Source organism: Myotis myotis, unplaced genomic scaffold (assembly GCF_014108235.1).
Source record: "Myotis myotis isolate mMyoMyo1 unplaced genomic scaffold, mMyoMyo1.p scaffold_m19_p_17, whole genome shotgun sequence".
Classification (NCBI taxonomy): Eukaryota; Metazoa; Chordata; class Mammalia; order Chiroptera; family Vespertilionidae; genus Myotis; species Myotis myotis.
In genome coordinates this window covers 475,953-502,064 of record NW_023416321.1, presented here as the reverse complement: position 1 = coordinate 502,064, position 26,112 = coordinate 475,953, and the positions used below count along the sequence as shown (strand labels likewise).

At 70.9% G+C, this 26,112-nt stretch overlaps 2 protein-coding genes across 12 annotated transcripts in view; one reads left to right on the top strand and one right to left on the bottom strand.

Moving 5' to 3' along the window:
* The window catches only part of BAIAP2 (BAR/IMD domain containing adaptor protein 2), a 42,999-nt gene extending 39,810 nt beyond the window's left edge, over positions 1 to 3,189 (top strand). For 4 of the 8 annotated variants that reach the window (XM_036338911.1, XM_036338912.1, XM_036338904.1 and 1 more), the window contains one exon: positions 2,810 to 3,189. In XM_036338911.1, the coding sequence (XP_036194804.1) occupies positions 2,810 to 3,022 (213 nt within the window). In that variant the 3' untranslated portion in view covers positions 3,023 to 3,189. The remainder of the gene's footprint in view (positions 1 to 2,809) is intronic. The other 4 variants (XR_004972630.1, XR_004972628.1, XM_036338905.1 and 1 more) reach the window with 4 other exon arrangements.
* Positions 3,190 to 4,154: 965 nt separating this feature from the next.
* AATK (apoptosis associated tyrosine kinase) lies at positions 4,155 to 24,762 on the bottom strand. 4 transcript variants are annotated; one of them, XM_036341782.1, is made up of 14 exons: positions 24,503 to 24,762; positions 17,492 to 17,625; positions 15,261 to 15,405; positions 13,460 to 13,539; positions 12,958 to 13,076; positions 12,664 to 12,751; positions 11,913 to 12,046; positions 10,578 to 10,662; positions 10,340 to 10,461; positions 9,491 to 9,640; positions 6,594 to 9,126; positions 6,364 to 6,508; positions 5,974 to 6,156; positions 4,155 to 5,142 (listed from the first exon to the last, which is right to left on the bottom strand). In XM_036341782.1, the coding sequence occupies exons 1-14, from the start codon at positions 24,552 to 24,554 to the stop codon at positions 5,102 to 5,104; spliced, it is 4,011 nt and encodes a 1,336-aa protein (XP_036197675.1). In that variant the 5' UTR covers positions 24,555 to 24,762; the 3' UTR covers positions 4,155 to 5,101. The 4 variants fall into 4 exon arrangements, with proteins under 4 accessions (XP_036197675.1, XP_036197677.1, XP_036197676.1 ...); XM_036341784.1 differs by lacking the exon at positions 24,503 to 24,762 and adding an exon at positions 20,590 to 20,904 and having other exon boundaries at positions 17,518 to 17,625; XM_036341783.1 differs by lacking the exon at positions 24,503 to 24,762 and adding an exon at positions 20,590 to 20,903.
* Positions 24,763 to 26,112: the final 1,350 nt, after the last annotated feature.

The window sequence follows — 26,112 nt, the reverse complement described above, 5'->3', positions numbered from 1 at the left end:
CATGTTCTCTCCAGCGAAGTTCTTCTGTCTCTAGGTTCTGTGTCTAGGTTCTGTCTTCTGTTGTCTTGTTACATCTGTATTTATACCAGTTGATTCCAATCCTATCCATCTCTATTCCAAAGGTTAGGGCGTTTCTTATCTCCATTCCAGGGAGTAAAGATTATGTAGCTTAAGCATGATTGTTTGTAGTTAAAGTGATTAACTACCCGCCTGGCACTTAGTTAAGGGGTTTTATTCCCTCCCTAACTTCAGGGGAAAATCCCTACCTGGGGAAACAACCTTTCTCGGAGAGGTGACCTTGGTTAAAACACATAGTGCCAAGAAGGTGAGCAAACATATTAAGAACAGTATGCCATATATGCCAGGTCCCTTGAAACAGCAAGGATGGACCGGCTCCCGGCACCAGCACAGTCACCCGGCTCCTGAGTCACTGGGGTGGGTGCCTAGCGCCACTTCTGGTCGGTTGAGGAACCTCCCAGCTCTGCCGAGGTTGGGACAGGAGGGGCGGGAAGATTCCAGAAGGCCCAGGTCCTCAGCTCTGGAGAGCACCTGGGTTTGAGAGGAGACGGCATAGCAGGAGGAAGTGGAGGCCTGTGCGTCGTTCCTGCGTGGCCCCGCTCCCCGCACCAGAGCACGAAGCCCCTTGGTCAGGACTGGGCTGTCCTCAGAACAGCCACTGCCGTTCACCCACTGCCGGTTCACCGTGCATTCAGAGCACGGTTAATTCCAGGGGATCCCCAACAGCCCGGCTGCGTCCAGTTCCTGAGACTGGAATTGGAGTTCAAGGCAGCAGGCGCCATGGTATGGGGGCCCTAAGGTCCGCCCCTGGGCACTGGGGCCCTTGCGCTCTGAGCCTGCCCTGCCCTCCCCTCGCCCTCGGACCTGAGGCCTGCTCTGCGCCCGGAGCGGGAACCCCTTCTCCGTGGAAAAGCCGCACCGGCCGTGCCGTGTCCAGCTCAGGATGCCCGCTGGCGGCTCGGCGAGGGCCCTGGAGCCCCGGGTCGGCCTGGACAGTTCTCTGTGCTGGGCTGTGCCTCTGGGCCGCGTTCGGGCCCGTCCTGTGTGCAGGTCGCCGTCTGCCCGCGGTGCTGGCGCCTGCCCGGGCCGTGACCAGCCCTGCAGGACCAGAGTCCCCAGTGGCCTCAGGTCCCGATCTTGCCGTCCTGTCCTCTCAGTGCCAACCACGGCTGCTGCCGGGTCACGGGCTCCCTCCCAGGGCAACTCATGAGCAGGTTCTTTCACTGAAGAAAGAACGTTCCAGAAAGTGACAGGGGCCTGGGGGCTGTGCCCTCCGTCTGTGCTGAGAGGCGGAGTGTCGTCCACCTGGGTCTTTGGCCCAGGGCGGGGGGGCGGGGGGCTGGGAGGAGCTGCTCAGGAGCTGGAAGTGTTTGCAGCAGCACCCGCAGTGTTACGGGCATGTGGGCCACGACCACACTGTCTGGGGAGCAGGTCAGGGACGCTGGGTCAGAGGCCAGATGCCCCCTCGGTGGGGCCTTTCTGGCCCTACAGCCCCCCCCATGGCCCCAGCTGACGATGCTGTTGTTACTGACCCTCGGAGAGAAGGGGTCAGGGGAGTGTGCTGTGTGCACCCACACCCTCCTGGCCGCTGCCCACAGCTGTGGTCACACGGGAGCCGCCCTCCCTCCTCTGCTCGGCCGAGACTGTCGGTGGACAGACCTGCCCCGATTCCAGGGCCCCAGGACCCCCACCCTGACCTTGGGGACGGCCGAAGGCGGGGAGCCCTCCTGGAGAACCCATCTAGTGGAGGTGGCAGCCGGGCACGGCCACCTGTGCCCTGCGTCCAGGGGCAGACTGGCCTTGGGAGCCAGCACGCAGCCCCTGCCCGTGACCAACGCCACCGGAGCTCGTGGGCACAGAGCAGAGCCGACGAGGCCCGAGTTTGGAGCGCGAGGCCCCTCGTGGGGCGCCACCCCTGCCCCGGAAGTCTCCCAGCGCTAAGAGCCGTGGGCAGCTCATCCTTTAGAGCCAGTCGGAGTGTCTGGTTGTGTAGAGACAAGTCCCCAGGGAAACAGGGCAGTGCCCTCGTGCTGGCGCCCAGGCATCCCGGACGGCGCCCGCCACGCCCACCGCCCCAGCTCCCTGGACGCCGGCCCCGTGAGCCAGAGGCCCCTCCGCCCAGGTAACGGCTGCAGGGCCGAGTGCTTCGCCGGAGTGTGGTCCCGTCCATCCAGCCTGTGTCCCACGTGCCATCGTCTGTCACCGGGCTGCCTGCCGTCCCAGCCTCCATGGACGCCACGGACAGGCGTCCTGCAGACCAGGCGGGCGCCGGCCCTCGTGCTCATCTGTTCCATCTCAGCCTCTTGTCTGGCCCGTCCATCTGTCCGTCAGCTGTGGCCTCGGCATGCAGGGGGGGGGTGTGCCCCGGGTGACAGGTGGCTGCGCCTCTCTGGGGAGCCGTGGGCTTCCCCCTCAGGCCTGTGGCTGCTGGTGTGCCTGCATCTTGTGTCCGTCCGCTCAGTGTGGGGTCATCCAGGCCACCCTGGGACCCGGGGGTGGGCCCACTGGGGACTGAGAGGGAACTGGGTCCCGGCCCCAGGGCAGGTGTGGAGGGCAAAGTGGCTCCCCCAACCCGCCCTGCCCTGGGGGGCTGACAGCTCCCGCGGGGGAGCCGAAAGGGGTGCCCTGGGTCAGCTGGCCTGCGGGTGGCACCCTCCCTGGCTCTGAGCACCCCTTCCCCAGTCGTCCTTTTACAGGTGGGGAAACTGAGGCCCAGGGTCCAGTCGGTGCCATTGTCCCAGGCGGCCCCGGCGAAGGGCTCGCCACACTGACGCCGTCCTCTCCTCCGCAGGAACCCCTTCGCCAGTGTCCAGCTAAAGCCGACAGTGACCAACGACAGGTCTGCCCCCCTCCTCAGCTGACACCCCTCAGCACTGCCCCGGGCCCTGCCCGCCCACCTGTGAGCCCTTCGTACGACTTCCCCGGCCGCCTCCAGAGAGACTGCACCAAACCCTCACCTGGACCCGCTGCTCCTGTGGACGGGGCGCCAGTGACCCGGTGCTGACCGGGGGCTGAGGGTGCCGACCGAGCTGAGGGGCTGGCTGAGCCGGGCCTGCTGGCGGGGCCGTGGGCCCAGAGCCCAGGGCGAGGGAAGGACTGGCACCAGCAGTGGCTGCAGGAGCCCAGCCCCACCTGCTCCTACGTGTCCCGTCAATAAACGACTGCCCTGCCTGTGCCGCTGTGATCTGTCGCCTCCTGGGGCGGGGGAGGCCTGGGGGCGGGGGAGGCCTGGGGGGGCGGGAGGCCTGGGGGCGGGGGAGGCCTGGGGGGGCGGGAGGCCTGGGGGCGGGGGAGGCCTGGGGGGGCAGGAGGCTTGCATCCTCTGATGGGGGACTCTCATGGGCACCAACCTTCCTGGCAGGCCCTTGGCCCCCACCCCGTCCCTCCCTGCCCAGCCCCCTTCCCACCTCGCTCCTCCCTGTCCCGGAGGTCGGGGGGGGGGGGCGGGGGGGGAGGGAAGGTGCTGTGGCCTGGGTCCCTGAGCTGAGTGCCATTGGGGGGTCCTGCCCCCTCCCTGCCCCCGCTACTTCCATATTTTAGCTGAAGGACCAGGTTTTAGAAACTTTATTAGACGTTGGTGGCTGAAGCACAGCATGGAGGCCGGGGCTGTGACAGCCGTCCTGTCCTTGTCCTCCTCAGCTCTCCCAACTCTCCCGGCAGAGCCACTCTGCCCAGCCCTGGAGGCGGGAGCCCAGCACCTGCAGCTTCCCTTGCCCAGGCCAGGGGCAGGGGCAGGGCTGGAGAGGGGGGGGGGCTGCCTCCCAGCTCGCCACTGCCTTTGTGCTGAGGGACGGGCTCCCCTGACCCAGGGGCCGTGGGAAGGGCTTCCTGGGGGGTCTGTGGCTCTTCCTCATCCTCACTAGGCAGAGGCGGGGGGCGGGGGCAGGACGAGAGGGCAAAGGGGTCCGCCCCCCACTCTGCTCTGGGCAGACCCCACCTGGGCACATGGGGGCCCAGGGCACTGTCCCCCTCCCCCAAAGTGTCCCCAGGGCCCTGGGGCAAGGGGCAGCCCCCGCAGCCCCCACTGGTCAGGAGGGACTGTCCTGACCGACGCCTGGAGCCCAGCCCGGCACAGCCAGGCCCCTCCCGCGAGGCTCGGTCTGCAAACCCCCAAAGAACACACGCGGCCTGCAGGCTTTTCCTGGCTCCGTTTCTCTTAGAAACAAACAGGGAACAAGGAGACCAACGGCACCAGCGCCCTCAGCCTCAAACTGATAAACACCAAGCGCCCCGCCGCTCCCACGGCAACAGTAAACTCGTCTCTTTGGCAACACCACCTTCAAATCCTCCATCGGTTCATTTGCTGAATAGCAGGTACAAAAATACCCCTGTGCTGCCCGCCCTCCCAGCTCCACCCGTCCCCTTCCCTGCCGGCAGGCCCCCCCCACTGACCGCGGGGGAGCCCCCACTATCTTGGCAGCCCGGCGGGGCTGGGCTGTGCCCTGGGGGAGGGGGGGTACTACCGACCGCAGCCAGTGGAGGGCACTCTAGCCTGGGGCCGAGGGCAGGGGTGGGGCCAGAAGTCCCCTTCTTTCGAGCTGCCCCCTTGGCTCCAGAGGCGGGAGTCAGCCCAGACCCTGTGGGGAGGGACAGCCATGGGTCTAGCGAGTCGGTGAAAGGGAAATACAGCCACAGACTTTGAGGTAAGGGTAGTGGGCCCGTGAGCCCGGGGCCTCCGCACTGAGCAAGCCCACAAGCGGGCAGAGGGGCCAAGGGGACAGGGAGAGGCTGTCCCGGTGCCCGTGCCGCTCCCTGGCCTGGCCTGGGGCCCAGCATCCTGCAATGCCCCGCAGGGGTGGGCGGGCAGAGCGTGAGCAGGTCCCCAGGGCGAGGCCCAGCAGTCCGACAGCGGCAGCCAGGACGGGGGGCAGGGGCTGTGGGGCTTCCCCAGGGGGCAGCTGCAGACCCAGCGTCCAGAAGGAACCCTGCCCCGGGCAGCACCAGTGGGCGTGCACAGCCGCCCCACCGTCCAGGTGCTGGGGGCACCGAGGTGCTGGAAGCTGCTGCCGACCATCGCTTCGGTCCCATCCTCGCTGCTGCCCAGAACGGGACCGGCAGGGGCTCCAAGGGGGCTGCCTGGGCCTCAGGCTTCCTCACAGCTGACCCCAGCGCCTCCTGCAGGGCCTGGCGAACAGGGGCCCGAGGTCGGAGTGGTGCTGAGGACCCCCACTCCCCGCCTGGCCTGGGGCCACTGCCCAGCCCCCCTCACTGTCTGTCCGTCAAGGTGGGAACCACTCCCATTTCTCCTCCCACTGAATCACCAGCACCCAACCCAGGCCAGGGCCTAGCTGCCCCCCCCCCCCCCCCCCCGCCGCCCTCCGAGTCCTTTACAGGTGGGGAAACTGAGGCCGGGCTGGCGAGCATTCCGCACGGGGCTCCAGGTGACCCGCTTGTTTGTCCAGAGGCCCACCCAGGACAGCGTGTCCAGGGACAGCGACGCACCGAGGCCGCGGGGAGCGGGCTGGGTCTCCCGCAGGGTGTGCGTGGAGGTGGTGGGCCTTCAGGGGAACGGGCAGCACATGGCGGGGAGGCACCCGGCAGGGATGAGCCGCCAGGGCTGAGGCTGGGGCGAGCCGCACAAGGGAGGGGTGAGCTCGGCCCTGTGTGGGCCCCACCAGGCACCGAGCCGCCACCCCGGGCGCTGGGCAGCGGGCGCGGCCGGCCCGCAGGTTCTGCTGGGCGAGGCTGCCGCAGGCTGGGGGCTAAGGGCAGGCAGAGGGCAGGGTAGGGCGCTCAGTGTCCAGCCTGTGCCTTTGGAAAAGCGAGAAGACAGCGAGGCCCGAGGGCCAGGCAGACACCTGCGCGCCCGACACCTCGAGCCTCCGTCCCGCCTGAACACTGAGCTTGCGCACGAGGAGTGAGCGCAGAGCCCGGCACCCAGTAGGTGCCCCTCCTGATCGCCCACTCACGGTCCCGACCCGGCGTCCCGTCCCGCCAGCCCCGCCGCAGCCTCACCTCCCGCGGAGCCGGCGTCCGAGTCGGAGACGTGCGTGATGGAGAAGCGGGAGGCGGGCGCCGGAGAGACAGTGAAGCGCGAGAAGGGGCCGGGCACCGGCTTCGGGGGCGCGGCGGGGGCGGCCCGGACGGGCTCCCCGACTGGCGTCAGCGGGAAGCCGCTGTCCCACCCGAGCGCCCCGCCTGCAAAACGCCCGTGGTCACTGACGTCACGGGCGGGGACAACCCCTACTGCCAGTGACGTCACGGGCCTCGCCCCGCCACGACACCCCACCCACCCGTGAAGTTGCAGGACTTTGGCCCCGCCCCTGCGCCCCCCACCACACACGCCATCCCTGTAGCCCCGCCCCTCGGACCACGCCCACGACACCAGGCCCCGCCCCAGCTCACCCTCTGGGCCTGCCAAGCGGATGGGGGAGCCTTCGGGCCGCGGGGCGCTGGGGGCGCTGGGGGCGCTGGGACTACCCGGCAGGAAGGCGGCGGGCGACTCCTTGGCTCCGGGGAAGGGTTCCCCGAGCTCCCGGGTGGGGCTTTCCTGCGGGGTCAGGGCGGCAGGTGACGTGGCTTCCTCCCGCCCCGGACCGCACCCCCACCCTCGTGCGGAGCCCAGCGCCGCCCACCTGGTCGAAGAGGTAGACGGTGACGTCGTCGAAGAAGGACACGGCCTTCTTCTTGCGCTCCAGGTCCTCGCGGAGGGCGGCGGGCAGCAGGCCGGGCATCTTGAGCAGGCTGCGCAGGCGGCGCGCGCTCTGGCTCTCGGCCACCACCACGGGCACGGGCGGCGCCTCCTCCTCGCTCTCCTCGCTCGGCTCCTGGACCATGTAGGAGCGGAGCTCCTCGTCCGACTCGTCGCTGTCCTCGCTGTCCTCTTCCTCTTCCTCCAGCCGGCCCTCCGGGGCGGCGGGGAGTCCCGCCAGGGCCAGGCAGAGCGGGGCTCTGGGGGCGTCCCGGACCCCTGTCCTTTCCTGCAGGGCGGGCAGCAGGCCGCAGTCCTCCGGGAGCTCGGGGCGGTGGCCCTCTGAGCTCCGCGGCACCGGGGTCAGCAGGAAGACCTTGGACCGCCCAGGGCCGGGCACTGCCGGCACCTGGGCTGGGCCTTGGGGCCAGGGAGCCTCCTGCCCGGGGCCCGTGGGGCAGGCGCTGGGCCCAGGGGAAGAGTCCTCACAAAGTGGCAGTGGCGACAGCTCTCTGGGGCCGGGGCTCTGCGCCTCCCCGGGCACCCAGGGCTCAGACGGCTGTGCAGGCTGCAGCCCAGGGCTCTGGGGACTCCCCAGGTCCGGCTCTGGCCCAGGGGCCGGGACACGGCCTGCCCCCTTCTCAGACCCCGAGGGGGGCTCGGGCTCCGTGTCCAGGTCCGAGAAGTAGGCCGAGTCGCGGTAGGGGTTCTTCTCGCTGAGGCCGCTGAGGGAGGCCGGGAGCTGCATCTCCAGCCCGGGGCTCTCACCCTCAGGGGCCAGCCGCCCGGAAGCCTCGGGCTCACACGGCTCGGGGGCCTCCTTGAGCACAAACTCAGGGGACTCGTAGTTCTCTGTGTCGTAGCCGCTGTCCAGAGCCCGGGGCTGCCCTCCAGGGGTGCCCACGGCCGGCGGGCTGCAGACCTCACAGCCGCCGTCGCTGGCTGAGGACGGGATGTCCAGCGAGTCCAGGGAGTCGGGCGTGCCCACCTGCTTCTGCAGGGAGCGGATGGCCGGCATCGAGTCCGGCTTCTCGGCCTGAAGGCCGTCGCTGGACAAGTCGGTGAAAATGCCGGACGTGGCCTCGGTCGTGTCCTCGTCCTCACTGCCGGGGGCCTCCAGCTCCAGGCAGCTGCTGCCTCCGTCCCACCTGGGTGCTGGCTCCATGGCAGCTGCCTGGCTGCTGGCAGGCGTGGGCAGGGCCGTGTGGGCGCTGGCCTCCTCCGTGGGAAGCTGGGCTCCCTCTAGGGATGGGGTCGGGATGGACAGAAGGGACACTTGGGGTTCAGCAGGGCCCTCGGCCTCCTCTGCACACTTGGGCTCTGTCTGGGGGCCGTGGCCCCCACTCACAGCTGCCTCTGTCCAGGGGTGTGTGACCAGGCCCCTGGCAGGTGCCAGGCCCTCAAGAGGACACAGACAGGGGAGGTCCAGGCAGCGGCCTGGCTCCCGGCCAAAGCAGACCCCCTCTGGCCCATGGAGAGGCTCTCTGGGGTCTGCTGGGGCCAGGGGATGGCCCAGCTCAGGGACAGCCTGGAGGCCATGCTTCCTGCCAAGGCAGCCTTCCGTGTGGCTGCCGTCCGTGTGGCCCCCGGTGCAGCCTGGGACCCAGGACTCGGGGCCTCGCCTGCTGCTGGGCAGCCAGGGTCCTGACGTTCCAGAGGTGGATGCTCCCAGGGGGTCCCCAAAGACAGGCTGGCAGAGAGCAGCCACACCTGAGTCAGCATCCTCCACTCTGGCCTCCACCAGCATCAGGTCCCCAGGCGAGGGTGAGGGTGAGCAGGAGGGGCAGGGCGGGTCCTGCGTGTGGCTCCTGCGTGGGTGGTGGTCAGAATGGCCCCCATCGGTGGAGAGCGTCTGGCCCCGGGGCGGCTCCATAGCCAGCAAGGCGGCCGCGCCGTCTGAATCCTTGTGGTCAAGGCCCTTGGAGCTCGGGGCGCAGCCAGCGCAGTCGGGGTCGTGGCCGGCGGGCGTGGGCTCCTCCAGGCGAATGAAGTACTCGCTGCCCACGGAGGGGCTGTGTGCACTGAGAACGGGCACCACGCCCGGGGGCGCGCCCTCGGAGGCACAGGGCTCCTGCAGGCGTGGGGGGCAGCCCAGGCTCAGCGCGCCCCCTGGCGGCGAGAAGGCGGCGGCGCCGTGGCCAGTCTCCCACTTGTACTCGAAGTTGAGGCCGCAGCTGGACTCGGTCACGGTCAGCACGTCGTCGCCGTCCGCGTGGAAGCCGTCGCCCGAGAACTGCTCCAGCAGCGGGAAGGACGAGGCCGTGGCCAGCTCGCCTGCGCCCCCCGGCGCCAGGCCCGCAGCGCCCGGCCCGCCCGCGCCGCCCCCGCGGGGCCGCAGGGAGCGCCAGCGCTGCTCGAACTCTTCCTCCTCGGCCTCCGTGGCGCCCTTGGCGCTCAGGTAGGACAGCAGCAGGTGCACCTCCTCGGCCGTGGGCCGCTGCTCCGGCTGCAGCCAGCAGAACTGCATCACCTCGTACCTGTGGGCGGTGGTCCCGCTCAGCCCAGCCCTGCTCTCCCCGGGCCCCGGCAGTGAGCCCACCTGCCCTCGGGGTCTGGGGTCCCCTCCTCACACTTGTGGGCAATTAAAGGATCCCCCACACACTTAAATGGAGCCAGCAACAGGCATGCACTTCCCCTGGGCCAGCCGCCCTCCTGCGGGCACGTTGTGCTTCGGGCAGACAGCCGCTGCCCTGCGGGTCAGGGTGGGACGCAGAGGTCACTGCCGGCCAGACCGGAGCCGGGAGGAGCCGGAAACCCAGGTGCTCAGGAGCCACACCCCCTTTGTCTCCGACCTCCTGCCGGGGATGCCTTGTCCCAGCCGGCGTCCCGTCCCGTGCTCACCAGCGGTCGGACAGCGGCAGCGGCAGCTGGGGCCTGGGCAGCTTGAGCTGCTGCTCCCGGACGGCGTAGGCCAGCACCTGCCGGTCTGAGTGCTGGGGGTAGGGCTGCGCGCCCAGCTCGAAGAGCTCCCAGATGGTCACGCCCAGGGACCTGCGGAGGGACGGCCGTCAGCGGGGGCTGCACGGGGGGCAGGACCTCGGAGCCTGTACCAAGGGGCGGTCCATCGCCAGGCGCTCGGGGACGCCCCTCCAGAGGGCTCTCCCTCAGCAAACGCAGGACCTGCAGGCCAGGCGCACACCCGGGGCCCAGGTGCCGGCAAATAAAAGCCAGCCACGCCTTCGACGAGCCCAGTCCACCGTGTGTTCCTTCATCCACCCGTCCAGTCCCTTTCCGTGACCGAGACCAGACACTGTCCCCGCAGGGAGCTGTCCTGGCAGAGCTCCGTCCTGCCGGTCGCTGGCAGAGGCTGGAGGGAGGGACAGACTGCGCCGAGGCCAAGGGGGCGTCTTGGGATGGCTTGGCCAGCATGGGGCGTGGGGGGGGGGGGGGGACACGCAGGCCTGGGAGAAGCATTGCTTCCAGGGGCATCGGCTTCACCAGCTCCTGGGACAGTCGGTGGGCTCTCCGGGGCTCCAGCCGCCCCCTGACCTCATCGGGGCTGGGCGTGCCCTTCCTCACCCACCGGCCTCTGAGCAGCCAGCCCGCGTCCCCAGCACAGGGCACGACACGGGGGGGGGGGGGGGGGGGGGAGGGGGGGGGCGGTGGGCAGGTCGGGCTCGTCCTGCATCCTCCCCAGACACCCAGGCCCCGGGCAGAGAGCCATGAGTCTGATGAGGGGGGGACACTCACCACACGTTGCTGGCCTTGGTCTGGTCCACCACCAGCAGGTTGCCATGCACCTCGTCCACCAGCTCAGGGGCGATCCAGCGCAGCGGCACCCACAGCTGGTCCGCCGTCACAAAGTAGTCCTCCTGCGGGGGCGGACAGTCACAGCCCGGCTGCGCTGGCCCCGCCCCTCGGCCCCTCCAGCCCTGGGCCCCGCCCCTCGGCCCCTCCAGCCCTGGGCCCCGCCTGGCCGGCCGCTCACTCTGTATTTGCCCTGGGACAGGCCGTAGTCTCCGATCTTCACTGTCAGGTCGGCCGTGAGCAGGCAGTTCCTCAGAGCCAGGTCACTGGGGGTGGAAGGCGGGGTCAGCCTGCTGTGCCCAGCGGGGACTTCAGGCCACCGAGGGGGCTGCGTCCTGGCTCTGCCCCATGACGGGCAGGGAGGGTGTCCAAGAGGCGGCCACCTTTCCCTGCCCAGAGCCCCGCTCCTGCCCCTGCCCAGCACCGGGCACTTCGGGTCCACAGGGACCCGGCCACAACGTTACCATGTGGACGAGGACCATGAGGCCCAGGGGCATGGAGAACAGGCCGGGCCCTCAGAGCAGCATGGCCAGCGGTCACTCCCCTTACCTCATCCTGCACCCCCACTTCTTCTGGGTGACCAGCCTGCTGACCCTTCCATCCCTCGTCTCTCGGGGCAGCCAGCTGGGACTCTGGTCTCTCCTCCCGCCCACCATGCCGTCGCCCTCAGCTCATCTCCGGGGAAGCTGCAGTCCTGAGTGTCCCGGGGCCCTGCCTGCCGCACTGGGGTGTCTGGGCGCAGGGCCATGGGGAGTTCGTGGGCGGGGCCACGGACGGGCCTGTGCTGTGGGCATGAGGGCGAGTGGGCACCCGGGCAGGTCGGAGGCTGGCAGCTGCCCTCTTCAACAAAATCACTGATGCTGGAGTTGCGAGTCATCACTCAGCACCAGGATATTGTTGGGGAGGACGGCCCGTCTCGTCCAGGCCACGTCATCGCCACTTCTTCAGGCGCGTCCCCTGCGCTGGGCACCCCCTCAGGGGCCAGGAAGCAGGACTGAGCCTCCCTCCCCCAGCCTGAGGGAGACGGGAGAGCAGGGGCCGGCGGGAGCCAGGGGGGCAGAGGACAAGCTCAGGCCGACAGCGCTTCGGCCGGCCAGCTGGGCAGGGACACGTCACCTCGCCATCCTGCAGCGCAGGGGTCTGGCCCACCTGCCCTGTGCTTTCTGTTTAATAAAACTACTGCCCAGTGGTGGGTGCCTGAGGCCGCATGGACACAGCCCTCCCACGGGCCCCCAAGAGCTCTGGGCACTGGCCCCCCCACCTGTGCACCGGCCCCCCCACCTGTGCACCGGCCCCCTCACCTGTGCACTGGCCCCTCACCTGTACACCGGCCCCCCCACCTGTGCACCGGCCCCCCACCTGTGCACTGGCCCCTCACCTGTACACCGGCCCCCCACCTGTGCACCGGCCCCGCACCTGTGCACCGGCGCCCCCACCTGTGCACCGGCCCCCGCACCTGTGCACCGGCCCCCGCACCTGTACACCAGCCCCCCCATCTGGGTAGCAGCCCCCTCACCTGTGCACGTAGTTGCTGCGATGCAGGTGCAGGAGGCCGCAGGCTACCTCGCAGGCCAGGCGCTGCAGTGTCAGAGGGTCCGGTGCCAGGGGCTCCGCCACCCGGCAGCTCCGCAGGTAGCCCTTAAGGTCCCCCTGCCAAGAGGGGCCGCACCATTATCGCCGGTGGGAGTGGGTGCCTGTGCCAGCCCCCGCCGCCCCCCCCCTCACAGGGCCTGCTGGGTGAACCCGCAGGCAGGGGCACTTTCTCCAGACCAGGCCCCACAGCCCCGTGGGCCCCCAAGGCCACTTTCTGAGTTCAGGCCACGGGACCCCGCTGGTGGCGGCAGACGGGCCACGTGAGCAGGAGGCTGAGCCCAGACAGAACCGGGCGGGTGGCCCACGTGTCAGGGCAGCTCCGACCTGCTGACCACCAGCTCCGAAGGCCACGCTCCCCTGGGGCAGGGCTGCGGCCAGAGCCCAGAAAGCAGACAGGGGGCTGCGTGCCTCGGGCCTGTGTCTGCCCAGGGCCCCTCAGGGTGGCACAGAGCGGTGCCTGGGGAGGAGCCCGTGGAGGGGCCTGGGCACAGTCTGGGTCGCCTCTGGGAGGTGGGGGCAGGCCCCTGGCTTTAGGGGAGATGGGAGGCCCATGGAGTGGGGAGAGGGGTGGGGAGAGGGGTCCTGGCTCAGCAGTCCTCTCTGCGGGGATACGGGGACCACCCTCCCTCCTGGAGAGAAGCTGGGGGGCGGGGGGGGGGTGGGCGGGCACTCACCATGGGGCAGAACTCCATCACCAGCAGGTAGGGGGTCACCTCCGCGCACTGGGCCAGGCACTGGAGCAGGTTGCTGTGCTTCAGGGCCCTGTGGAGCCGACAGGCTGATGGGACTCCCACGCAGGGCAGGACAGGGCAGGGTGGGCGGGCGGGGAGGGGCTGGGAGGAAGGGCGGGGAGGGGACGGGAGGGGCGGGGAGGAGGGGCACGGCACAGTGCTTGCCTTGGATGACAGGGTCCCGGTGCCCAGTGCAGCCCCCGCCTCCAGCCCCCGGCCAGGCCCGGCGCCACCCACCGGTAGGGCTGCGCCTCCTCCAGGAAGTGCATCTGCTCGCGCACGCTCGCGCTGGCCTTCAGCTCCTTCACCACCACCTGGGCGCTGCTGAGCCCCGAGTGCACCTCCCCCAGGAACACCTGTGGGCGCGCGCGTCACCACCGCCCTGCGGCCGCTCCCCGCCTCGCTCACCCGTTGGAACCCGGGTCTGGCCCCCCCCTCCTGGCGGCCATGCGGGGAGGAGGGGACCTGCTTGCCCCGCCCAGGCTGGGGCTCAGGGAGAGGCTGGCCTGGGGGGGGGGGCACCTCCCGGAGCAGCACACACCTCCCAGGCTGCAGACCCCAGCTCCCCAGGAAGGGGCCCAGCAGGGGGGACCTAGAGAGAAGGGACCGCAGGGCTGGGGCAGCTCCCAGGAAAAGCAGTCTCCACCTGCCTCCGCCCCCGCCCCCTCCCCCGCAACCCCCCCTGCCCACCCCGCCCGCCCTCGATGCCGACCCCTCCCCAGCCCAGCCAGCAGCTCACCTTCCCGAACCAGCCCTGGCCAATCTCCTCCAGGTAGAGCAGGCTGTGCCGGCCCAGGGCCCTGGACTGGAGCAGCTGCACTGTAACAGGCGGTCGAGGGCTCAGGGACCCCAGTTCCACCTGCGCCACCGCCCCGTCTCCCTCACCTCGCCTCTCGGGGGGCTGCCCTGGGGGCTGCCGTCAGGAGCCGGGGGCCAGCTGCCCAGGGGAGTCGTAGGCCTGCAGGAGGCGTCGGGGCATCTGTCCCGGTGGGTCTGGGAAGGCTGTGCCCCGGCCACAGGGACGGTTCAGGGGGCCAGCAGTGCCTGGAGCCGGCCGGGGCGTGGGCACCACGGGAAGGAGGACATGGACCGACCCGTCCCCTCGCCCCTGCCACAGGCTGGCATTCCAGCGCCAGGCTCGCCAAAGGCTCCTTTGTTGGGGCTGCTTGGCACGGCCAGCAGGGGACACAGGGGCTCATTCTCCTGCAGGCCAGCTGGCGAGGTCAGCGGGGGAGGGCGGGAGGGGCCGGGTGGTGGGGGCCCAGGGGATTCCCCGAATTCTGCTCCCACGCCAGCTGCCCCGAGGGCCCAGGGAATGCTGACCTGATGCTGAGGGGCTCTGAGTCCCAGGGCCCCGCCCCTGCACCCCAGCCCGCTGGCTCCCGCTGGCTGGTTCTCCCCCAGCAGGAGAGCGAGCCCGGCCCACGAGGCCCTGGTTCAGGAGGAGGCCTTGGCTGTGGGGTGACTGGCCATGTGGGCCGTGGGGTCCCCGTCACTGCTCTTACACCCCATGAGAAAGGGCGCCCCCTCCTCCGCAGGCACGGCCGGGCTGGGCGGCCTCTGCCAGGCCCTCTGAGCAGTAAACCTGTGTCTGTTCTCACTCCCAAAGGGCGAAGGGCGTCCTGCAACCTTGTGGCACCACAGGGCCCGGGGGCCCGGAGGGCGCGGAGGGAGGTGGTCTGGGGAGCTCCCGGGCAGGTGGGGCCCCAGCCAGAGCATCACTATGACGACGGCAGAAAACACTGGGCCTCAAAGATTCTCAGAGTCCCAGGTACACGGTCCCGGGGTGCCAGGCGAGGCCTGGGGGCGTGGCCCCTGGGTGGCCCCTGGCTCCCCCCAGCTCCCCGCGGCCAGCACCCTGGTGCAGGCTGGCCACCCCAGGGTCATTGCGAAGGCTGGTGCCGACCGTGGATGTGTGAGGCGGTCCTTTGCATGGACGCCCTTGTCCCTGCCTGGGGCTGTGGAGATGCTGGCCGGGAGGTTGGGGTGCAGGGGACACCTCTGGGCCCGGGGCCTTGGGGCTGGCAGCTACCTCTGCTCCAGGATCAGACCAGGGCCTCAGGGCCCCCAGCCCACGGTGAAGGCGGGCTCCAGGGGGCAGCGTCTGGTCAGGACCCCGCAGGGCCGGGAACAGAAGCAGGGGGGCAAGCCTGCCCCCCACCCGTGCCTGAGTGAAAGGCCCATTCACGGGCCGCCCACAGAGGGAGCCCCGGAGAGCTCCTCCGCCTGGAGTGGGTGTGCCCTGTCCCCAGGCACCTCGGGGCCCATGTCCCGGTGGCCACTGGCGCCAGGGGGTGGGGGTGGGGTCTGGGTCAGGCACCTGGGACCCTAACCCTAAGCCCTCCTCCCGGCCCTGCCCCAGTGCAGCAGCCCCAGGTGGGGATGTGATGGGCCAGGGCTGTTCCCCAGCTGGCTCTCAGCACCCCAGGTCCCCCCAAAAGGGGGCACACACCACCCTGCCCCCCTCCCCAGGAGCACAGCTCCTGAGCCCCAAGCCTCATCCTGCGGCACCACCTGCCCGCCCCCTGGAGCTCACTCACCTGATCGCCCGGGCTGCTTGGCCATGGGCAGTGAGACCTCGGTGAGCGGCAGGACGTACACGTCGGGCCCGTTCTGAGCGGCGGCCGGGGAGCCCTGTGCCGAGAAGTCGGCGGCGTACTCTTCCCCCTCGGCATTCTCAAACTCCTGGCCGACGGGGTGGGCGGGGGACATGGGGGCCACGGTGAGCTCCAGGGCAGGGCAGGGGCAGGGGCAGGCTCCGAAAAGCCTCTCTTCCTGGCCAAGCTCCCACCTCCCCTGAGCTGAGCTGGGGGTGAAGCCCCAACCCCCTCGGCTGGCACCCCCCCCCCCCAATCTCCTGGCTCCTGGGCAGACAGACCCACAGACCCTCTGCCCGGGGCACCAGGAGGCTGGCGTTTGTTCTGTGTTGGTCAAGGGTGGGCCTTGAGCCCCGTCGCCCACTCTGCCCCTGTGGACGAGCCACTAAGGCCCCCCCCCGCCCCCCGCCTCCCAGACAAGGAGCCTTCCTGTCGGGCAGGGAGCCCACCCAGCTCCCCCAGGCCCGCGCCTGCCTCCTACCCAGCCCTCGGCCAGCGGCCCGGACCTTGGCCCGCTCCCGCCTCCCTAGGAGCTGGCACGGGGGCCCCACCCGCGTGGCTGGGGTTTGAAAGGCTTGGCCACACCTGTCTGTCTGGGAACACGCCCGCCCCGGGGCCACGGCGCGGCCTGAAGGCAAAGTCTGCAGAGACCTGGGCCTGAAGCCGCAGCAAGGGGCCTGCTGCCCCCGCCCCGCCCGCTGGGGAAACCGAGGCTGCTGGGCTTCCTCGGGGAGGGGCGCGGGAGGGGCGGCCAGGAGGCCGGTGTGGCCCTCCTCTCGGGGCCTCGACTGCCTCAGCGGCAAGAGGGAGGCGGGAGCCCCGGAGCCCCGCAGGCCGCCCGTCTGTTCCCAGAGGACAGGCTCCGAGGGCGCGGCTCCCCTTCCGGGGCCTGTGAGCCCCGCTGCCCGCGCCTCTGAGAGGGCACAGCTGTCCACCCACCGTCGGCCGGGCCCTGGGCCCAGCCCTTTACCTGCCGGTGCCCCCGGGAGGCCCGCAGGATGGCGCCAGCGCCGCGGGCGAGCAGGTAGGGCAGCGTGAGCATCGCGCCCAGCCCTTCCCAGCACGGCTCCCGGCCGGACCCGCTGTGCAGCCCGCCCCCTGGGCGCCGGCGCTGGAATGTCCTGGCGCCATGGTCCCAGGACGTGAGGGGGCGCCTGTAGGAGGGGCCACCACTGGCCCTTCTTTGGGGCCCAGTTCTCCCAGCGAACAAGGAGGGGTGACTTATACGATGGTCCCCGAGTCCCACCCCTGGGCCCCACCCCGCCCCTGGCCCCCAGCATCTCCTGACTCTGGCCCCAGGGTTGCCCGGTGGACGGGGCCCGGGGCTCCGAGGGGTCGGGGAGGAGGGCAGACTGCCCGCTGTCCACTGTGGGCTTTGTGACAGGCGTCCTTGTTCACTGTCCTCACCGGGTGGGCACCCCCCCCCCCACCGCGAGGTGACAACGGGGCAGGGAGGGGGGGCGAGAAACACAATGTTCCTCTAAAATGGCTGGGTGTGGCCACTTGGCATGGAGACCCACAGGGTGCTGTGCTGGGCACGGGACGCCCCCTCGGGACCTCGCCAGCCCAGGAATCTGACCCTCGGCCGGGGCGGGGCGGCCGTGGGCGGGCGGCTCTTTGCTGGGTCAGCAGAACCGGCCCACAGGCGGCTGGTTGGGGTTCTCGGCTCCCAGTTCAGAGCTGCTGCCGCTCTGGGGCCGCGGTGGGCAGCCACGGCTCGCCCTCGGCCACTGTTCTCAGGAGGCGCGGCCCTAGGATGCAGCCAGGGCCCGGCTGGGGACTCGCCCTGTGGGGCCCTGGCAGGTGGGCAGTCCACACTGGTCATGCTGTCTCCCTCGGCCCCCCACCTGGGCCCTGGTGTCAGCTGCACAGCCCTTTCCTCTAGGCCCAATGCCAGGCGCTGCAGCCGTGACGGGGCCTCCTGCTCCCGCTGCCCCTCCCAGCCAGCCCAGGAGCCCCCGTGCCCCCAGGCCCGCTCCCCGTCCAGAGGGCCGCCCTGTGCACAGCCCCTGAGGCCGGACCCGAGAGGGACCCAGATGAGGGAGGCGGGGGTCCTGAGAGCCAGGCCTCTGGCAGCAGCCCCGGGGAGCACTGTGGTCTCCGCCCGGCTCAGAGGGTCCCCGGGCGGCCAGGAGACCCAGGATCCCGGCAGCCCCGGGGACCCCCGGCCTCACCTTGAACCCGATGCCGCCCTTCTTACAGCACAGGCAGGCCAGCATGAGGGCGACGACCGTGAGGAGACCCGACAGGGACACGGCCACCACGGCCAGGGAGGACGGCCAGGAGAGCTCGCCAAGCGGGGCGCCGTCTGCAAGGAAGGGAGCGTCAGGCCCCCACTTCCCCCGGTCCCCACTCCCCCCGCGCCCCTCACCCCATTGGCCTGGCCCTTCACTCCCCTGGCCCCGCTCCCCCCCCGGCCCTTATTTTCCCCCCCCCCCCCCCCGCCTGCGCGCCCGGCCCCTCCGCCTACGGCCCCGCCCCGCCGCCGCCCCCCTGCTCCCGCCCCCCCGCGCCCGCCCCTGCTCCTGGCCCCACTCCCCTGGCCCCCGCTCCCCCCTGGCCCTCGCTCTCCCGCGCCCCCCCGCTCCTCCCGGCCCTCCTCACTCCCCCCCCCCCGCCCCTGCTCCCCTGGCCCCCACTCCCTGGCCCTCACTCCCCCCCCCCCCCCGGCCCCCCACTCCCCCAAAGCCCCCACTCTCCCACCCCCTCAGCCCCCAACGCCCCTAGATGTGCTCAGGGGCCAGCCACGCCCCTGCCCAAGGCTCCCCAGCCCCCAACTCATGGTACGGCCTCAGCACCCCACCCCTGCTCCAGGACCCCCCACACGGACACACCAGGCAGACGCAGGGGCCCGAGCCTGCAGTCCCTCCGCCAGCCACTGGGGGCCACTCTGGCCTCACCCGGGCACACTTCCCCATTGAGGGGTTCGCAGACACCCCTCCGCGAGGTCAGGGTCTGGGCGCTGTGGGGGACCCCTTCACGTCTCTGACTCTGGTCACCCCACCTCCCATTACCAAAGCTCTAGGGGTGTCACTGGGAAAGGCTGAGTCCCAAGGGGCAGGGGACCTGGCCCCCCTAAGTGGGGGCCACTGTAGCGCTGGCCGCTGGCCACTGGCCAGGCTCTGGGCAGCTGGGGCCAGGGCTGTGGGACACGAGGCCTGTCCAGCTCTGAGACGGGGGCTCCGCTGTTCCCGGAAGGGGGCACTGTGTGGGCCGGGCACCTCCCGTCGCCCCCTTGCTGAACCAACCACCAAGGCCCCTGCAGACGGTGGGGGCCCCTCCCGCAGCCCCTGGTCCACGGGAGCCCCCTCAGGGCTCACCCTCACTGGGTGGGGAAACCGAGGTGCCCAGGACAGCACGACAGGCCCCCCAACACAAGCTTGGCCCCCAAATTAGGGCTCCACGCTGAGCCTGGGCTTGGGGGAAGCTCGGCCCTCTGGTGCCTCCAGGACGGCCTGGTGGGGCCGGCGAGGCGTCCCCTAGACAGAGGAGGGCCAGCACCCCTAGTGCCGCCCCCCGGCCCCCAGCTCTGCCCACGAGACCCCCAACCTCTCAGCTCCCAACGCCGATCCCCCCAGGCCCTGTCTCCAGACCCAGCAACGAGGAGGGTGAATAATAGCAACGGCAAAAAAATAAAATCATGGTGACGTTAAGGTGTTTCACGCTCCTGCTCGCTGGGGCCTGCGGCCTGGGCGGCGTCGGGGGAGCCGTGTGGGGGCTCCAAAGAAAACGAAAACAGCGGCGCCCTGCCCCCCAGCAAGCCCACCCCCGGGGTTCTCAGGAGGAGCCCAGCTCTGATCTGAAAGGACCTGTGCACCCCACGTCCACGGCGCGCCCTTTGCAACAGCCAAGACCCGGACGCAGCCCACGCCCGCCGTGGACGAGCGGGTGAGGCAGGCCTGGCCGGGCACCAGCAACACTGCGCAGCCACGAGAAAGCGGGGTGACCGCCTGCCGCGGCAGAGCGGGGCCCAGAGGGGTCGTCCTGATGGGCTACGTCAGAGAAAGACAATCCCCCTCGGTCCATCACATGTGGGACCTAAAGCACCAAACCCCCCAAGACTCAGCTGAGAACAGGCCGGGGCTGCCAGAGGGGAGGGGCGCGGGGCGGGTGAGAGGGGGAGGGCAGTCAGGGGCCATTGGGAGGGAGGGGGGCGGGGCACTCGGCCCCCTCCAGCCCCAACCCCCGCCCCCCCCCCCCGCCTCAGTTTCCCCAGTCTCCTGCCCGGGCCACAGCCCGCCGCCTGCAGAGTAAGTGAGCCATCGCAGAGTGGGGAGACACAGAGGCCGAGAGCGGCGGCGGGGAGCGAGGGGAGGCCAGGGCTCCTCACGCGAGGCTACGTGAGGCCCCCGCGAGGCGAGGCGAGGCGAGGCGCGCCCAGAACCGCAGGCGCACGGAGGCCGCAGGAGGCGCAGGGTGACTGCGAGGGCCCCCGGCTTTCTGGGGGCTGAGCACGTTCCGGACCTGGGGCGAGCCGGTGGCGGCAGGAGATGCCACCGCGCAGATCACGTTCACACCACAGACTCCGCCTGGATTTAAAAATGCTTTCAGCGCCGGCCGCGTGCTCAGGGGTTGAGCGTCGACCTATGAACCAGGTCACGGCTGGATTCCGGTCGGGTCACAGGCCCGGGTTGCGGGTCCATCCCCAGTGCAGGGCGTGCAGGAGGCGGCTGGTCCATGATTCTCTCTCATCTCATCAGTGATGTTTCTCTCTCTCTCTCTTCCTCTCTGAAATCAATAAAGATATCTGTCTATAATAATAAAAGTGTAATATGCTAATTAGACCAGACAGCCAACAACCTTCCGGACGACCTTCCAGACGAAGCCAGGGCTGCGAGGGAATTTCGTGCACCGGCCTCTAGTGTCATAAATAAGTAAATAAAACGCTGCCACAGTCAGACACGCATCAAGGCCCTTGAATTTCACGGACGCTCTTTCCTGCAGGTCAGGGCAGCCATGGGCCAGGGCCCCGTCCGCACACAGGTCCCCCCCGCATCCTCCCCGCCCCCCGCCGCACACACAGCCTGTGCCCACAGCCCCCAGGGCTCAGGACCCGCCCCCACACAGGGCTCAGATGCCCCCAGGGCTGGGCTGCTTGGAATGCCCCCACGGGGTCCACACTGGCCCACCCAGTCTGCACACAGCTGAACCCCCAGCACCCACCCCGTGCCCCGACCTTCTGATGCACCTGGTCCCAGGCTGCTCACAGGCTCTGCGGCCCTGAAGGCTGTCACCTCCCTCCCAGCCCTGGGCGCCCCGGGGAGGTACTCACCCCAAAGCAACGGCACCGTGCCACCTTCCGGAAGACACGGTGCCCGGCCCAGCCCCACGGCCTGTGGATCTGGCGAGAGCAGCCAGGGCACTGAAGGGGCCCCCACCCCGGCCCAGTCAGGGAGCCCCGGCCGCTCTGCGCTGGGGGCCGGCACAGCCCGCGGGGCTCAGGCTCGGGGTCACCACAGGCCTGGCGGGCCTCACAGGCCTCTGAGGACAGCCTGGCCCCGCCCCGGCCCCGTGCCCGGTGGCGCAAACAGGATCTGGTGCAGGAAGGAACTGTGCAACCCGAGGCGTGAGTGCCCGGGCGCCGGGAGAGCAGAACCCAGCGTCTGTCCCTGACACCCCATGAAGCGAGTGGCAGGATTCTGGGGGCCTGGGGAGGCAAGAGGGGTGCCCACGCCCCCACAAGCCACCCACAGGGCAGACCCAGCACGGGGGTGGGGGGTGGGGGGGCCTGTGGGGCAAAGTTTCTTGGCAAAGGGTTGCCTGAGGGAGGAACAGAGTCCCCAGGGTTGCCTGAGGGAGGAACAGAGTCCCCAGCAGGGCCAGGGCGCCCCCTGCCGGCGGAGATGGGGGGGGTCGTCACTGGGCGCCTCCCCAGCAGCACCAGGCTCAGCCCATCCTCCCCTCTCCCTGTATGGCCCCTGGCTGTCTGTGAGCAGGCGCCTGGCGGGGGCGGGAGCGTGGTCGAGGGCACGTGCCCACATGCGTGTGTTCAGAGACCCCGGCCTCCCCCGGGGCCCCCCAGGACGAGGCCACATCTGCAGGATGCCCCCCCACCCAGGAGCTGGACTGCGGCAGCCCCAGCGCCCGCGGACCCCAGGCCTCTGGCCCTGACCTCAGTCAGAGGGGAAGCCAAGGCCCGCCTCCCAGCTCAGAACCCGGCTCTGGGCAGAGGTGCGGCCAGACCCGCCCTCCCCCCCCACCCAGGCTCCACCCCAGGAGGTGGGAGGGGCCTGGGGGGCACCTGTGTGGGAGACTGCGCCCCACGGCCCCCACCACAGACCCTCCAAACCTCTTCACCTGCCGCTGGGCGCTGGGGGGACGGAGGGCGCTGGGGGGACGCGGCGGTGGGGGGACGAGGGGGCGGGGGGACGAGGGGGGTAGCAGGTCTCTGCCGGAGCCCAGGTGGGGCTGGGCAGAGAGTGGGCGGCAAGGCCAGCAGGAAGGGCCGCAGGCTCAGTCCCAGGCCAGGGTTGGCTCAGCCATGGCAGCCACGTGCCCACCCGTGAGCCTGGTAGGCGAGGACCTGGCCCTGCCCACGGAGCCTGCGTGCCAGTCCCGGGCTGGGAGGACCGTCCATCCCGGGGCCAGGGACTGCCTCTTGGGGACGCCTGCCTCCTGCCAAAAGGTCAGGCAGCTCCCGGGAAGCAAGATGGACACCCTCCCGGGCCACGGGGGCTCCAACCCCAGCAGCAGACGCAGGCGGGACCCTCCTTACAAAGTCCCCGCGTCCCTGCACAAGGGCCCTGCCCGGTGCCCGGAGGGACAGCGGCCCCAGCAGGACCGTGGGGCCCTCGTTCATTAAGAATCCGAGTGGGTGGGAGCAGAGTGTGGGCCCTATGGGGCCCTCCCAGGGGCTCCCCCACCCCGAGTGGCCTCCCCCAGGCAGGGTGTGACTGGCAGAGCCCAGGTCTGGCCCCAGGCCACGCACGCGCAGGAGCGGCCCCCCTCCGGCCCGCCTGAGGCCAGCCGGTCAGGGCTGCCGGATGCCAAGTGCCCGGAGGTGGTGGGTGGGAGCTGCCCTGTCCCGGGGGCAGACAGGGCCACACCCTCACCTGGAGGAGCCAGGCCAGGCCGGCCACAGCCGCAGTGAGGGTCACCCTGTGACAGGTGACCCCAGGCTGCCCACAACGCCCGCTGCCCGGGCCCTGCCACAGCCCCGAGGCCGGGGGCTGGGACTGCATCCTGGGGGAGGGCCGGACCCCGAGGAGGCCGCCCCCAGATGCTCCCCTGCGCGGCCCCACGCCCCAGGAGCTGTCTCGCCGCCTGGCCTCCCGGCCCCCCAGTCCCCAGGCCGCACTCGGCCGAGAGGCCAGGGCGTCAGAGTCAGCCCCCGTCACTCAGTGTAACTGCCGCCATCACCTCGGGGCCACCAGGGAGTCCCACGTGGGTGGGAAGCCCATGGGCAGCAGGCCGGCCTCGTGACTGCGAGGATCCCCCCCCCCCCCAGGCCGGCCCCTCTGTCTACCCCCGGCTGTTGAGCAACCACAGAAACAGTCACGCGCCCTGCCCTCTGAGGGGGGGGGGACCCCAGCAGGGTCCCCCACAGACGCGGGCAGACCTCCCAAGAGCCAGCGCTTCCCGCCATGGGGATCGGGAAGCCAGGGAGCCGCTGTGGCCTTGTCCCCAAGCACCGGCCCCCTCGGTCTCTGCTCACTGAGCGTCAAGTTTTCACCAGGCACTTCCCCGCCTGCCCAGGACCTGGGAGTCGGCACTGCCGTCCCATTTCACAGATGAGAAAACGGAGGCTCAGGAGGTAAGATTGGGCTGCGGGACTCCAGGGGGTGGTGGGCTGGGGACCCCACCCCTCCTCATTCCCAAGGCCCTCGTGGGAGCCCCCAGGAGCCCTGTCTCCCCAACCGTCCACACAGCTCCCCACCCAGAGCGGCTCCTCCCGAAGTTACTGACCTGCAGGGGGGCGGGCCCTGGCCTCCCAGCTGTTCCCTGAAAACCATCTACATTACCCGCCATCCGCCACAGCTGTGCACCCACACGTGAGGCAGGGCTGTGGTCTCCGAGGGGGGAAGGGGCTCGAGCCCCACACACCCAGTGTGGGGAGGGGGTGACCAGCCCCCACATCCTGCGGTCAGTGCTGCCACCCCCACCGGAGGCGGGACCCTCCTGCCTGGAGCAGCCTAGCCCGTCCCTAAGGGCTCTGGGCCTGGGCGGTTCAGCGGGCCCCTCCACCCCCTGCCCTGCGGGCCCAGCCAGGGCTAATGCCTGGGTCATGGGCGGGTGACATTGTGTTCTCCAAGCCTGAGTCCCCGGGGAAAGCTGAGAGCGTGACACCCACCCCGAGCCCAGCAGACACCCTGCCGCCAGCTCCCTCCCCCGCTGCCGGGGCGGACGCCTCCCAGGGCCATGCCCAGGGGACCCCAGGCATCACCACAGGCATGGCCCGCTCCAGGAGAGCCCTTCACATGCTGCCCAGCTTTGTTTTGGCTGAATCAGCTGGTGCCATGGCCCCAGGGCCATGTGGGTGCCTGGGCCCCAGCCTGGGGCAGGGTTTCTCTCCACCCAGGGCAGGGCTGGAGCTGGCGGGCACAGGCACAGGCCCACTCTGCCAGGAGGCCAGGCATCCCTGGGTAAACACACAGCCAGGGCCACCCGCCTGGCAGGGGAGAGGCCTGGCCCAAGGTCCGGGCAGCTATCCGACAGCGCCCCCCCAGCCCCCCTCACTGCCCCAGAACCCGTGCACCCCCTGAGGCCCATCTCTTCTGAGCCTCGGCCGGAGGGCTCTGTCCCACGGATGTGCCACGGCTCCCACCTCCACACGCAGCTGCCGGGTGGCGGGCAGAGCTCCAGGCCGGCTCCTACCCGGGCGGGAGCCTCCAGCCAGGACCTTGGGCCAGGAAGGGGCCTGGTGGCCTCCGCCCCAGGGGCACTCCCACGCCTCCCAGGAGGCCTCAGCCGGTCCTGGCCTCTCCGCGGGACACCTGGGGCCAATGCAGGCCTCCTGCCCCCGTGACCTGAGCCAGAGCCGCCCACAGGGCCAGGGAGGGGGCACCTCCGCCGCCCACCCACCCCATCGCAGGCCTGCAGGGGGTCCTGCCCCAGCCAGTCCTCCCCGGCGCTGGGTGGGGAAAGGGTTAATTTCCATGCAAAACAGGAACCGGCCGGCGGGCAGCATCATGTCCGCAGCGGCCGGGCGGGCAGCTGGCCTGGCCGAGGGGGCGCCGCGCACTCACCGGGGTCGAAGTGCGAGCTGAAGGCGAAGCTGGGGTTAAAGAAGGAGGACATGGCCCGGCCCGCGGCTCCCGGCGCTGCGTTCAGAGCGCCCGCGGCCCCGGCCCGCTCCGCGCCATCGCCGGCGCCCACAGCGCAGGTGCCGCCGCCCACAGCGCAGCCGGCTCCGGGGTGCGGGGCGCCGGTGCGGCGGGAGCCGGGTGGCCGCAGGCGCCTCCGTCCGGGCCGCCGCGCCGGGCTCGGGGCTGGTGCTGCCCGAAAACACCGGCGGGAGCGCGCGCGCTGGGGGGGCTCCTCTCCGGCCCCGGGGGGGGGGGGGGAGCACGAGCCGCGCGGAGGGGGGACCCGCAGGCGGAGGGGGCGCGGAGGTGTGGGGGGCGGCAGTGCGGGGGTTCGGGTCACGGAGGTGGGCGCGGGGGGACCCGCAGGCTGGGGGCACTGAGGCGGGGGGGGGGGGGCGGGGGCAGAGATGAGGGTGGGAGAGCGGAGAAGGGGTGGGGCCGAGAAGGCGGGGGTCACGGAGACGCCGGCTGAGCTTTGGGACACGGGGAGGGGCCCCCCAGGACGTGCGGCACTCGCGGGTGGGCCCGTGGCGGGAACGTGAAAGCGCGCAAGGAGGCGGGGACGCGCCGGGCCCACGCGCGGGGTCAGCCGGCGCGGGGCCATGCTCAGCAGGTGCGGAGGCCGCGTGGTCGGGCCGGGCCGCTTTGCACACTCCGCCCGCGCCCGCGCCCGTGCCCGCGCCGCCGCGACCCCCGGGCAGCCGCCCGCCCGCCCCGCGCGCACCGGCCCCGGCCCCGCCGCGCCATCTTGCCCGCCGGGAGCGGGCGGCCTGGGGCCGGACCCGAGGCCCCTCCCACCGCGGGAGCTGGGGGGCCGGTGCAGCCGGGTGTAAGTTGGCTGTTACGTGGGTGCCCCCTCACCCATCCCTCCATTCATTCCCGGCCAAGGAGCCAGGCGCTTTGGCAGGCCCGGGGGTGGGGGGGGGTGGGAGTGGGGGGCGGGGAGGGCTGGCTGGGCTTTGCGCAGGACAGGGATCAAGGTCATGGGCAGGGGCTGGACAGGGACTGGGAAGGGATGGGGAGGCCCCTCAGGCCCTGGGAGAGGGCACCCTTCTTCCTTCAGACATTAGGGGTCCCCTGCTGTGGGTGCCCCCCAGGCCTGCGGAGGAGGGGGACCTGGGGTCCTTGCTGGTGCTGCCTGGCTGCTCCACAGAGAGAGAGGTCGTGGGGGGGGGGCAGGTGCTCAGACCCCAGGCTGTGGCCCCGGAGCACCCCAGTGGGGCAGGCGGCACCCCCAGTGGGACGGGCTGAAAGCCGCCTCGCGCCCAGGTGAAGCCCAGCCCACACGGGAGATGGAGACACTGCCTCTGGGAAAGGGCAGAGGACTGGCCCCAGCTGTGCCGGACCCCAGGCCTCACCTGTCGGGGGGGCAGGGGGAGCGAGGGCCTGTGAGCAGGGCGCGCAGGGGTGAGGAGGGACCTGCCAGTCTGGGGGTGACCACGGGCCAGCCCACCCTGGGATCCCACTGTGCTGGCCTCTGCTGACTCCAGGATAGTGAGAGTCCCTGGTGAGGTGCCCTCCCCCTGAACAGGGGGGCAGGGGGGACATCC